This window comes from Centrocercus urophasianus, unplaced genomic scaffold (assembly GCF_019232065.1).
Source record: "Centrocercus urophasianus isolate 14NV4802_14NV808 unplaced genomic scaffold, USGS_Curo_1.0 seq_41, whole genome shotgun sequence".
NCBI classification, from domain to species: domain Eukaryota; kingdom Metazoa; phylum Chordata; class Aves; order Galliformes; family Phasianidae; genus Centrocercus; species Centrocercus urophasianus.
In genome coordinates, this window is record NW_024884989.1 from 28,030 (window position 1) to 42,057 (window position 14,028).

A 14,028-nucleotide genomic window follows, 5' to 3' on the forward strand; every position below is an offset into this window, starting at 1 on the left:
TTATCTATACCAGGATTCTACATAGTCATAGTAAGTGGTTTTGGTTTTTCTTTTTTCCTGTATCTTTCAGAACAGAAAACATTTCTATTATATGTTTTACTTGAAATTAGTATAAAAAGCTTTTTATCTGTTTTCCCATAGTAGCCACATAATAAAAAGCTTAATCTTATATTTTATCCTATACTTTGCCATATTTGGCAATACTTGCCACTTTGGCAATATTTGAACTGCAATTTTATTCTGTTTTGTCAATAGTCATTTTTAATCTACAAATCTAGATTTCATTAAAATGTGAAATAATGAGGAAAATGGAGAAACAAGCAAAAGGACTTATTAACTTATGTTAATATGAAACTGCTGATTGGAAGATAATATTCCCACAGCTTTATGTGTTTGTTATGCTGGGATTACTGACTTTTTATGCATGGAAACATTTCTTTTGTAGATAAGAGAAACTTGAAAATTATGAGTTCATATTATGGTTACTGTTACTTTAATATGGACTCTTGTTTTCCACAGATATGGGTATTCTTGCTGTGTTTGCCCTACCATTGCTTCTTCTAGGGATCAGTGGAATCGTTTATATTTACCAGACAGTCATATGGCTAGTGTCCAAATCAGCAGTGCAGAACAAGGTGGTGGTGATCACAGATGCCATCTCTGGACTAGGCAAGGGTGAGTTGTCTCTTTTCTTCTCCACGTCAGAGAACTGAACAGTGTCTATGACTTTCAAGTGTACTTTTAAAATCTCAGATACAGGAACCGCAGATGAACTTTCAGGAACTGCAGAGCTTTGAGTTTACGGAACAGAGTAGCAGGTTTTATAACCATGTTAAGTGATATTTTTAGCACTTTGCTACTCTGAGATCTAATACCATAAGTTGTCACTGTAGAGTAGCAGCAAATCAGCGTTAACTGGTGTCACCTTTCTCTGTTACTTGTTCCTTTTAAGCCCTTAAAGGCTTCCACTTTTTCTGTTCCCTGTAACAGTACTCACCCTTCTCCCCCTGTAAATTGCTGCCCCTCTATCACCTACATTACTCTTTTTCCCTTGATATCCTCCAGAACCTCCAACAGGGAGGTCTGACCATGTGTGTTCAGTGGAAGAAAGGAAAGGATATGTGGTAGTTAATTTATTTATCCTAGGCAACTGCAAAATTCTTTTTTCCACATACTAGAATTTCTGGACAAATGGAGATGTGTCAAAGTTTAAAAAGTAACAAAAAAATGATGAAGATGTTTTCAGTGGTTTATGACTGCTAATGAAACTTGATTCCCAGGCTTTTTCAGTGCCGTAACTCAAAAGAGTCTAGAGAAATACATCACTGGTTTCCCTTTTGCTGTTGATCACAAAATAATCTTGTTCATGAATTTTGTTCATAAACCTGCCCTGTTAAGTTAATAAGAAAAATATTGGTGTAGCTATAAATAATCTTTTTAAGTCACAAAATTTTTCTTTTCTAAAAAGGAATGAAAAAAATTCATGAAAATACAACTGTGAAAAACAAACATTACATAAATAGAAGTTTCCACTGAAAATGTTTATAGAGGTAGGAACCTGGGTCCAGAAGGCTTATATAAATACTTCCATACAGATATTAAGATTCTAATATTGAAATTTAAAAAAAAAAAATAAGAATATCTGGATTTTCCTGCAGCTACTGAAATATGAAGAAAAATATTTTTGAAGAGTGGATAATGTTGCCTGTTTAAGAAGGGTCATAGGAAGCAAAACAAATCAAAGAGGCGGGAAAAGCAAGAGTAATTGTAAGGTCATCTTCCTGTTCTTCCAGTGTTGAATATGCAAATGACATACAGATTTAATTTAAGGACCAAATATAAGGGTTTCAAGGCTGAAAGGATTTTGAAGATCTAGACAGAAAATAAGTCATGAAAGGAAAAGACCTTTTAATTTTCAATCCTGCCAGCACACGTAACCCACTGCCAGCTACTTGTCTATCTGCACCTAAAGCAGATCTTCTGATTTAAAGCAGTGTGTTCATTGTGTCATGCCTACAGGCTATCTGCAATACAATTTATATTACAAGAGATTAAAAAAAAAGGCAAGCGTGTACTTTTCCTCATTGCAAGGACTATCTTGACACATTTCCAAACTGAGAACCACTTCTTCAATTCAGCTGAGCTAGATTGCATATCCCTAGGCGCCCTACGACCTCTTGGGGAGTACAACAGACAGTTAATCCCTGAAGATGTCCCTGATTTTTAAAAAGCCTTTCTCTGATCAAACGGGAAGCACAGTGAAGAATGTATTCTCCCTTCATCAGCTAGAGAAGAAAACCAGTCAGACACAAACCATCAAAAAGCTTCAACCTGATATTTCAGGCTGATGCTCAGGCATGAGAAACTGTAGTACTGACTGCCAGTTTCATTGAGCCACCAGTTTGAGAAAAGTACAATTCTAGCTCACTTGCATTAGCAAGAGAGAATCTTCTCCAGAGACAGTTTAAACTGTTGTGAATCCTTAGTCCAGAATGTCCTTGTCTGTATGTAGAGAAAGCAGTTCCATCTTAGCGTACACAGAAATTTCTCAGTGATCTTCTCAGGAAGGCTTCAGGAATCCTGTCTGAACCAGAGGTAGCTCAGGGTTGTCCCCATTGCCTCCACTGAGTCCTGGGAAGATTGATGAATAATAAGGGTCTGTGTAAGAAAGACCTTCCAGCTGCTATTTCATCTCATTTATAGGACAGTGGCTGCTAAATTTCTATGTACCGTTCTTTCTCAGAATTGTAGATGAGTTTCATGTGCCTGAAAGTTTCATGAAGACAGTGCCCAAACCTAGTTTTCTGCTTTCTGGGATTGGTTGGTGTATTGGTATTGTTGTGAGATTTTGACATGTAGCAACATCATAAATGTATTTTTGTGTATGTTTTTCATTACACTGTACTTACAGGTGGAGGCAGTTAAGGAAGAAAGACAAACACTTTTTTTCTTATTCTAACACATTAACTGTCACACTGTTCTTTTCTTAATTATATACCACAACTAAAGAGTATCATCATGCTATACCATTAATTGTGATGACCTTAATATGGTAAAAATATTCATAAAATTTCATTTATTACTCATTTATATTTGGAAATTCTTTTTTTCTCATATTTTTATCCTTCAAAAAATAATGAATTTTTAATGAACGATTCAACATCATTAGCAAAAACAGCCTCCCATTTCAACTAAAATGGGTATAATCAAATTGCTACTATTGTTATTATTTCTTTTGAACTTCTTTCTCTCCTAGAATGTTCTCAAGTGTTTCATTCAGGAGGAGCAAGGCTTGTGTTGTGTGGCAGAACATGGGAGAAGTTGGAAGCCTTGTATGATGCTTTAATTAGCGTGGCAGACCCCAGTGCAGTAAGTGTTTCCTCGCAGTGCTCTGAAAATTGACAAGTTGAGGTAAAAACCTTGTTCAGGTACAAAAACTGCTTTTAAATCTACTAAAATGAGGTCTACATGGAGCTTAATTCAGACACCAGCAGTGATTTTGGTCATCCACAAAATACACCCAGCACAGTTCAGAGAAAGAGAGGAAGTTTTGAAGAGCATGATGTCAAAAATATGTCAAAAATAAGATCAAAAGCTCCTGAGTGGACCTGAATTTTGAACGAATCCCTGCTCAAAGCCAGACAACTAGAAATGCGAGGTAGAATGATTTACATGTTAATTCAGATGTTGTTCTCCATTTCACTGTGTGAACTGCCATCATTTTTTTGCATAGCTTGAGTGTTCAAGAAAAGGGAGGTGGTTCCAAGGATTTCATTAATCTTAAATATTTCTACAACTTTGTGAGAGTTCTCAGATTGCAGGTTATGGGAGCACATAAATACAAGTTCGCTCATTACCACTGACTAAGCATGCAAATAGAGATGTGAGACCAGTAAAGGCTTCCCATGCTGTCAGAGGTGGTTCTTTGGGAGATGTTTCTTTGGTGCCCATGGAAAATCCTTCCTTCTGTGATCAGACTCATTTCAGAGCATAAGTAGTCCATAAATTACATAGCCATTTGTCACCAGACCAACAAATACATGTCACCCTTTTTCTACAGTGAGCTTTATTCATCTTCACAAAGAAATACTGTGTTTGTGCTAATTTGTGTAATCAACTGGGAAAAATCATTAAGTATGACTAAGGGACCTGTCTGTACTTCAGCATAGTAATATGTGAAAATTCTCAGAGTTCATTCCTCTGTGCTGCAGCTGATAAAATCTACATCTTTGAAAGAAACAATACACGTGGTTTGGATTACCTATAGTTAAACAAACTATTCCCACCTCCCAATTTCCCCTGTACATTCAGTTCCTCTTATATACGCGGATCATCTCTCAAAGCACTTTAACTAAGGTTCTGTGGTCAACAAATTTCTACAGAGTTCTGTTTATGAAAAGAGGAAGGATAGGAGTCATCCCATGTGTATTTATCTGCATTTATTGGATGCAGCTATTCCAGCTTACTCTTCCCGAGGTGTTATGCACCTGTATCTGAATTTCAGAGTACAAGAGTACCTATTACTGAGTTAACCTCTTTCCAGAGTGGGTTAAAGGAACAAATGAAGATTTTCTGTAAGAATAATAATGCACTTTCTTCAGATACAGTGGTAAATTTTATTGTTTTTAAGAGTAAATAGAAATTGTAAGTAGAAAATAATTTATGTATAAGGAATCTGAAACTGAGAAAACCAACAAAGTAACTTTACATGCCAATGGGTTCTGACGAGCAAGTATTCCTTTATTACAGCACTGGGTGCATGGAGATCGCTCCACCAACATGCACATGAAAAGAAGCAGCAATTGCATATTTAAAGGCATAGTGTATACGTAGTCATTACATTCCAAGCACATGGGCAGAAACTCCAAGAAATGATCAACATCTCTGGTGGTTGTGAATTGAAGGCTAGCAATCATTCTCGCTGTACATTTCCAACCTTTTAGGAAGGGTAGCCCAAACTGGTTTCCACTGACGTTACACTGAGCTGAGGTATCTGTTTTGCCATCTTATCTTCAACAACAAGACATCTGTTCTGCTTTCTTCACTTGGCAACGAGTCTTGCAGTTTTGCCGCCTCCACATTTTGTTCTTGAGCTTATGTTCACACAGGCCTCCTGTCCTGCAGCTTCTATCCACTCAAGTTATGCAAAAGGCTGTTCTCACAATATGGAAAAACTGTGCCATGATTCAAATCCTTGAATATTTTTTTCCTTTATTAGACATATACACCAAAGCTCATTCTTCTGGATATCTCAGACATAGACTGCATTCAAGATGTAGCTAAGGAAATCCTGAATTGCTATGGTTGTGTGGATATACTCATCAACAATGCAAGTATGAAGGTAAAAGGAGCAGTGCAGAGCATTTCATTGGAACTTGATAAAAAGATAATGGATGCCAACTATTTTGGACCTATAACATTAACCAAAGGTATTTTAATTTTTTTCCTTTTTTTTCCTGTCACAACTTGAAGTTTAAGATCCAAATCACCAGCATTATTCTGATGCATTAGCATTTAACTTTGCCTTCTTCACTACAGACAGAATCATGTGAACATGAGTGGGCTGCAATTGAAGTGAATAAGATCAAAATCAGCCTGGAAATAAATCAGGCTTGAAAATATATTAGTAGGTGTTTGAAAAAAATTTTGTCTACTTGTTTTTCCTTTTGGTGACTCCTTCAGTTCTGTGCTTGCTGCCTTTGTTGCTATGAAAATTTTGACTCCATCTCAGAGCTATGATACTTAATACAAGCTATACCTAGCAGAAAGAGTCCTGAGTCTGGTGTGTCACAGCAGATGGTTACGATCTCCTCAGAGGGGACTGACAGTGCAGGCAAAGTGGGGAGTAGTGTGTGATGGAGAGGCTGAATTGCACAGAGCTTGCAGTTGGCAGTGACACATTTGAAAGCCTCTGGATAAGGATTTAAGTACAAGCAAATAAGTAGATGTCGTTATGGAAGTCTACTATTGGTCAATCAGACAAGATGGTGACTCACCAGTTCCTGGTAAAATTATGGGGAAAATTGTTTTAGAAATTATTGAAAAATACCAGAGAGACAATGCAGTCATTGGTTACAGGGTACTCAGAGAGTTGACTGATGGCACTGTGATACCTGTCATAATTACTTTTCAACAATCTTGGGTATCTGGAATGGTCTCAGTTGACTGGAAGCAAAGATCTTGAAAAAAAAAAGATCTTGACAATGATCTTGGAAATTAGGGGCCTTTCAGTGTCATTTCAGTGCCTGGTAAAATAATGGAGAAAATTATGCTGTGAGATATTAAAAAATGTCTGGAGGATGATGTATTAATTGGTCACAGACAATACAAATTCATGAGGGGAAGGTCCTGTTTAACTAACCCAATTTCCTTTTATTGACAAGATCATCCATTGAGCTGACCAAGGGAAGCCAGCTGGTGCTATCTTTTTGGATTTCAGCAGATCCTTAGATGCTGTTTCTCACAATATCCTTCCAGACAAAATGTCTAGCATATGATTAGGCAAAAACATAATGCAGTGCATGAACAATTAGATGACGAGTTGGGCCCAACGGATTATAGTGGATGAGTTACATCAGTCTGGTAGTCAGTCACTAGCAGGGTTCTACAGGGCTCTACGTTAGGGCCAGTTATCTTTAACAATTTCATCGATGAGTTAGTTTGAAGATATGCTAAGTGACAACACTACATTGGGAGGATCCATCAACTCATCTGAAGGTAGAGAGGCTTTACAGAGAAAAGTTGGAGGAATGAAAAATCACCAATTCAATGAATTTTAACAGTAGTAAGTGCCAGATCCTGCCCCTGGGATGGGATTAACCCTGGGTATGTATGTAAATTTAGAGATGAGAGGCTGTAGAATAGTGCCACAGAAAGTAAACTAGGGGTTATGATTGACAGCAACTTGAGTATGAGTCAGTAGTGTGCACTGACAACCGTATCTTAGAATGCATTAAGCAAAGTATAGCTACACTGGCAAGGAAAGGGATCGTCGCGCTCTGCTCTGGGCTGGAGGGCAAGGCGTATAAGGAGTAGATGAGATACCTTGGTTTGCTGCATCAGGGGAGGATCAGGTGGGGGTTAGGGAAAGATTCTGCACCAGAGATTGGTGTGTGTGGAACAGCTACCCAGGGCAGTGGGTACGGGCCTGAGCTGCTGGATTCACAGAGCATTTGGATCTCTCTCTCAGTCACATGGTTTGGATGGTGCTGAGTGGAGCCAGAAGCTGGCCTTGATAACTGCTATGGTCCCTTCCAACTTGGAATATTCTATGATTCTATGATCTTACTGTTCATTAAATTTTGCTAAATATACTTTACCTGTCATTTATTTTCTCTGAAGATATTAAGCTCTTTTACTTATTTGGCTTTTTCTTTCCATTTCTTTTTTCAGCCATTCTTCCCAACATGATTTCTAGAAGAACTGGCCAAATAGTTTTAATTAATAGTATTCAAGGAAAAATAGGAGTCCCATTTCGTGCAGCTTGTAAGTTATACATTCATTCATATGGTATGTTTTTATGAATTCATAAATTCAAAAAAATGTTCACATAATATTCATTTTAATGTATAAATATTTAGATATTAAAAGTGGTAATTTCCAGCCTTCTTAATTTAATTTAATTTAATTAATCAAATTTAAGTAGATGATTAATAATGTATTTGACTGAAACATTTTCAAAGTCAAACTCAAGAAAAAATAGTTAAAAGTACTGTGAAACATGACTGCTGCCTATGGTGCTTGAGAATACATAGATATCAAATGTGACAGCAAATTTTTAAAGTTCTTGGGAAGGAATCAGGGAACAATGAGCCTTTAGCTCTAATATCTTGTGGTGGCTTCACACTGATAGAAAGCTAAGCTTCACCACACCTCTCTCACTCCCACTCCCTAAAAGAACAGAGAAACAAAGTACTGTAAAAAGAGGCTCATAGATAAGGAGTGGTTGAATTAAAGTGAAAAGGGAAAAAAAAAAGGTCATGCAGAAGCAAAAGAAGAAATAAATTATTTAATTTTAAAAATATTAACTTAATAAATATAGTTTATAAATATAAACTCTTATTTTAATATAAGTTTATAAATATAAACTTTAATATTGAAAACATACGGAATTGTTGCTGCAGGGCCAAGTCCGAATTTATTTGCAAAATACACAACTTGTCTTCCAGAAACAGCTGTGTATTTTACTGCATTTTACTAATGTGTCACAAATTACAGCATCAGATGTGGTGGACACTCATCTCAGAGACAACTGTCTGTCTACTAAAGATGTTCTCAAACTGTAGAGATATTAGAGAAACTACTCTTAACTCAGGACTTAATATTTATGATTGGGGAATCCAGACATGCTTTCTCACATGCTTAGGGAGGTTCATATTGCACCTTATGCAAAACTTAATTTTGTAAATTCCATTTCTTCTGTTTGTTTTAAATATGTCCTAATTTCACTGAGTGAAGTTATTCACTATTCTTTTGTCTTTATTGGATAATCATTCCCAGATTAATGTTCTAAAAATTATTGTTTCATGGAATTCCTCACACATCCAAATCCATACATCCAAACATCCACGTGTTTTTTCTTTCTTTCAGATGCTGCTTCTAAACACGCTGCTGTAGGCTTTTTTGATTGTCTTAGAGCAGAAATGGAAGAATTTGATATTTCTGTCAGCACTGTCAATCCAACCTTCATCTGTTCATACCATCATCAGCCAGCACCTGGCACTTGGGAGGCATCAATTTGGAAATGTAAGGTTTGGTGAAACAAGACAGACATTGGATGAGTTCCATATAGATGTATGGAAGCTTTTCTTATGAAGAAAAGAGCACAGGGAAAGAAATGGAAAAGACAACAAGATGAACACGTTAGGAGAACAAAAGGAAAGAAAGATTGAAGAGATCAGACGAATATATTAAAAAGAGGAGATATACGGAAAGGAGCAACATCATGTGAGAAAAAAATACAGCATGGCATGGAGAATGAAGGTTGAGAAGAGCATGAAAGATAGAAGGGAGATTTCAGCTGTGCTCAGGTTGCTTCTTCCCTTAGGGAAAATCTTGGTGTGGTTGGTCAGGAAGCACAAAAGAAGGGAAGGGAGAGGGTAAAGAAATGAAAGTTTATATGAACTTAACTGGACTGATGTACTAGTTGTCTATCTTCTCAATTCCCTCAGTTGTGCCTGCCTGTTTGTACTTCTAATTCCTCTCTCTTTGATTCAGTCTTTTTCAGAAAGGTGACTTATGGTGTGCACCCAGCAGAGGTGGCAGAGGAAGTCTTGCGCACAGTGAGCAGCAAGAAGCAGGAGGTGCTGATGGCCAACCCTATACCCAGAGCAGCTGTTTACATTCGCACCTTCTTTCCTGAAATGTTTTTTGCCATTGTTGCCTCAGGGATTAGGGAAAAACTGAAGACAGAACAAGAAAATTGATTTTGTTTCATTCTCCCTGTTTACGACCTGAAAAATGTTTACATTTGAAATATCATTTCTGCTACCAGTATGGGTGGAATAAAGCAGGAGGCTGCTACCCTAAACCTGCCAGTGTCTCAGTGATTCACTACAATTGGCACCCTATCATCTGTGAGATTTCCACTCTTCTGGATTTAGTGAATATAACAAGGGAAAACCTGATAGGAACACCATCACTCTTGTTACAGAGCAATTCTCAATATAAATGGGCAGGTCAAAGCTTTGGGGACTTGTAACAACTTATCAGAATAATCTGTCAGAGCTGGGATTGATGGGGACTTAATGGAATGAAAGGATTGAGATGGAAGGAGATGTGGGAGACAGAGGTATACAAATTAATGGAAATGGGCATTGGAGCCCCGTCACATTGTTCTCCAGATACAGTTTTTTGTTAGTATTTGTAATGGATATTCAAATATTGACCTCCAAATAGAGCTCGTCTAATTCAATGCCTCAGCTGTGACAGGACCCCAGAACATATGCAAAAATATAAGAATGGGGCAAAAATACAGAATAATGCTGTTGATTAGAATCTTCTAGTTTCTCACAACTGCTACACAAGCACAATGCATCCGTCTCTGCATCTTATTAAACTATCCCTTCTATCAGTTTTTTGCACAAGTATTTTCGAATTCTTGTTAAAATATTCCATCCCTGAAGGCAGGAACTCATCATACATTTAAAAACATATTCATTTATGCTTTCTTTAAATCCGATGTCAGATAGTATCTTCTGATATCTCCTACTTTTTTTCTGTGGAACAAAAATCACTCTCAATTTGTTCACTCTCTGTCATTCATACCCATCATACTTTCCAAGCAGTTACTTGTTTTCCAAGTTGAAGAGCCCTGTTGTCATTTTGCCCTCTCTTTTGGAGGGCTTCTTATTTTTCTTAATGTCTTTCCTAGCTTATCTGTTTGGGGTTTTACTGTTGTTTTTTTGCTTGTTTTGTTGTTGTTTTAAGACAGAGAGGCCACAGCTGCATGAAGTATTCAAGATAGATAAATACTCTGTATTCATAAACAGGCTTACGTATATTTCCTGCATTACTATCCTGTGCTTTTCTTCTGCATGTCTTTTACAAAATCCTAGTTTTGAGATACTTTTCTAATGGCCACTGAAAATTGAGTTTGCCTGTTCCTTCTGTTATGTGAGGTTATTATGCAGCAGATCCAGTGTAAGCATGAATGCTATTCATGTCACTTGTGTAAATTCACCGAAGTTCTCTCACTCCTAGCTACAAGGTTTCTCTTCCCTATCATACTTTTCCAGTTCAATACGTACTTTTTCTTACCCTGTGAGATGAACCAGAATGTAAATAAAGCCAAAGCAGAAGTGTTCTGATCTTAAGTTTCACATCTGAAAGCTTAAATTTTGTCTCTTAAATCCTCCTCTTGCATCTCTTGTGTCATCAACGCAATCATAAGTGGCCACCTGCTCTTTTGCAAATCTTGGCAAAATGCCTTATCTGCTGAACCCCTTTATACTCCTAAAGTATGCAACCAATCTACACTTAAGGCTACAGCAAAGGCCAGTTACTCACACAGTTAATACCAGCTGCACTAATATGCCTATTCCTGTCAGTAAGAATCACCAAATGTGAAAGAAAATTCTCAGTGCAAAGAAATATATTCCTATCTGGTGGAGAGATTAACCTTTTCTCATATCACAAGTCCAGTTGCTCTGTTCTCAGGAAGCAAAAATTCATCTACTTCAGTCAGGGACGTTGTCCACAATTAGTCATAAGCAGTGAGTTTCTGCATTACCCACTGGACCTCAATCTGTTTTCTTTTGGAGATATGAGCTTCTATTGTTGTATGTTCCTTAATAGTGAAGTCAAACATCCATTTTGTGTATATTTCTTCTCCTCATCAGAATTCTGTTCCCTTAAACAAAAGAACTGTACTGTGGTCTCTGATGTGCTTGACTCTATGCCTCAGCAATAGCAAAACCTCAGCTCCACAAAGACAAAATATGAAATAACTGGGCAGTTTCTCCAGAAAAGGCTCAAGGAATCTGGATATCGCAGCTAAGTATGTATTAATGTACTTTGCTGTAAAGCCAGGTAGATCTGCCATTAAAATAAGCTAAATGATCTTTTTGCTCCCCTTTGCACTTCCTAAATATCAGCAGAAATTCTTGGTTCATTTCAAACACTTCAAAAACATTGAACATTATACAGAACGAAAGTGAAAATTGTGAGAATAACAAAGGCATGAAGAATCAAGAAATTTTGAAATTAGAAAGCAAAAGAAAGTTATATCTGATATTCAAATACATAAATATATTGCCAACAGCATAGAACTAAACTGTTCTCCATTTCTGTTGCTGCAGGACAAACTGCAAAGGAGATTTGCAGGATAAGAATTTTTTGCTAAGAATAGTTAAGCATTAAGGATAAATTGTCACAGAAATTTTAGAATGCCTGTCTTTGGAGGCCTTAAAGAACAGATTAATGAAGCATCTGTAAAAAAGCAATGTAGCTTCAGCTTATCCTGCCTGGGGAAAAAGAAGGATTAGGTGACCTTTCAAATGGGTCACACTTTTCAATAATCTTGTGGGTTTGTTGTTGTTTCTTTTTTTAAACAAGGTTTATCCTCTGACATTTCTGAACTGTTTTTACCCGCCAAGGGAATTGTCTTATTTAATACAAAGTTTTCTGTTTCATTTCTCCCGTAAGTACTTCCAGTGGCCTTCAACAAAGCCTAAGAGATGGTAGTGATAGAACAAGGGGCAATGGCGTTAAACTGAAAGAAGGGACATTTAGTTCAGACGGCAGCTGCACTTGTTACTCTTAATATCAGTGGAAAGAAACAGGTGCTGTAAATTACATAAATTGCATTCTGGAAGTGCTTATTTCTTCCGTTAACTTCTGCTGCACTCTGAGTAACCAACACAATCATAGCTTTGTCTGTATGTATCTCTGAGCACATCTTACTAAGATTTCATATCCATCAAACTTAATTGGGTCAAATGGTCTGCAATATAAACACCAATATATTTGGTGGTATAAATGCCTAACATCTTGCTAAAGCAAGTTCCACAGTGCTCTCTGCAATGAAGTGTAGAATGAAGAGCCGATTCACTGCCTAGAGATGCTGCATTGGGTTTGTTATGTTTAAGGTTCCTAGAAGTGGGTGAAGAATTGGCCGGCTGGTCGCAGCCAAGGGGCTGTGATCAATGGCTCTGTGTCAGGGTGCAGGCCGGGCACAAGCGGTGTCCCTCAGGGGTCAGTGTTGGGACAGTTGCTCTTCAACATCTTCGCCAATGGCAGACGATGGCATCCGGTGCAGCCTCAGCAAGTTTGTGATGACACCAAGTTGAGCAGTGCAGTCGATACACTGGAGGGAAGGGAAGCCATCCAGAGGGATCTGGACAGGCTGGAGAAGTGGGCCCATGGGAACCCAATGGGGTTCAGTAAGGCCAGGTGCAGGGTGCTGCCATTGGGTGGGGGCAATGCCAGGTATTGATACAGACTGGGGGAAGATGTGGTTGAGAGCAGCCCTGCGCAGAAGGACTTGGGGTCCTGGTGGGCGAGAAGCTGGCCATGAGGCAGCAGTGAGCGCCTGCAGCCCGGAAGGCCAGCTGTGTTGTGGGCTGCATGAAAAAGGAGCGGCCAGCAGGAGAGGGAGGTGATCGTCCCCCTCTGCTCAGCTCCTGTGAGGCCCCATCTGCAGCGCTGCGTCCAGGCCTGGGGCCCCCAGCACAGGAAGGACGTGGAGCTCTGGCAGCGGGTCCAGAGGAGGCACTGAGATGAGCAGAGGGCTGGAGCAGCTCTGTGTGAGGCAAGGCTGAGGGAACTGGGCCTGTTGAGCTTGGGGAAGAGAAGGCTGCAGGGAGACCTCACTGTGGCCTTCCAGTGCTTGAAGGGAGAGTAGAAACAAGAGGGGAATGGTGATAGCATAAGGGGGAATGGATTTAAACTGAGACAGGGGAGGTTTAGGTTGGATATGAGGAGGAAGTTTTTGAGCCAGAGGGTGGTGAGGCACTGGAACAGGTTGCCCAAGGAGGCTGTGGATGCCCCATCCCTGCAGGCATTCGAGACCAGGCTGGATGTGGCTCTGGGCAGCCTGGGCTGCTGGTTGGTGACCTGCACACAGCAGGGGGTTGGAACAGGATGAGCATTGCCTAGAATGTTGGCATTTCTGCCAAGCACATTTTCAGCTTGATGTCCAGCAAGATCCCCAAGTCACCCTTCATGGAGTTGATTTTCAATCATCATGGTAATCCAATCACTCAATCCATGCCACCACATTTCTCATTTCAATTACACTGCTGTTCTTTGTCTGCATACAATGTTCTAGTTCCTCTCACTTGTTTCACAGGCTGCTTGGATTTGTGTATGTACACTTGATATTAGTTTTATTTTATCCTGTTCTGTCATTCCTGAGGTCTCACTTGTCACCTTGTACCTTTTTCTTTCCATCTTTCCTGCTTAATGACATAATTTATCTTTTCCATCATTCCTAGTAAACATTCACCTCAACATGTTGACCAGCTTCATCAATGACATTATTTTGTCCAGCTTTACCAAATAGCCCTTGTCTCCTCAAGCAGTTCCTGA

General features: G+C 38.8%; 1 protein-coding gene across 1 annotated transcript; it reads left to right on the forward strand.

Annotated features, from left to right (window-relative positions):
* Positions 1 to 521: 521 nt before the first annotated feature.
* DHRS7C (dehydrogenase/reductase 7C) lies at positions 522 to 9,425 on the forward strand. The gene is made up of 6 exons (XM_042833462.1): positions 522 to 675; positions 3,257 to 3,369; positions 5,219 to 5,429; positions 7,393 to 7,485; positions 8,590 to 8,745; positions 9,217 to 9,425. Exons 1-6 carry the CDS (start codon positions 522 to 524, stop codon positions 9,423 to 9,425), a joined length of 936 nt encoding a protein of 311 aa, XP_042689396.1.
* Positions 9,426 to 14,028: the final 4,603 nt, after the last annotated feature.

What these genes read in the sequence shown, in the direction of transcription:
- DHRS7C (XM_042833462.1), top strand. Translation starts at nt 522, where the DNA reads ATGGGTATTCTTGCTGTGTTTGCCCTACCATTGCTTCTTCTAGGGATC. An exon ending in GCGTGGCAGACCCCAGTGCA is followed by an intron (nt 3,370 to 5,218) that starts GTAAGTGTTTCC and finishes TTCCTTTATTAG; the next exon opens with ACATATACACCAAAGCTCAT. An exon ending in ACCTATAACATTAACCAAAG is followed by an intron (nt 5,430 to 7,392) that starts GTATTTTAATTT and finishes TTCTTTTTTCAG; the next exon opens with CCATTCTTCCCAACATGATT.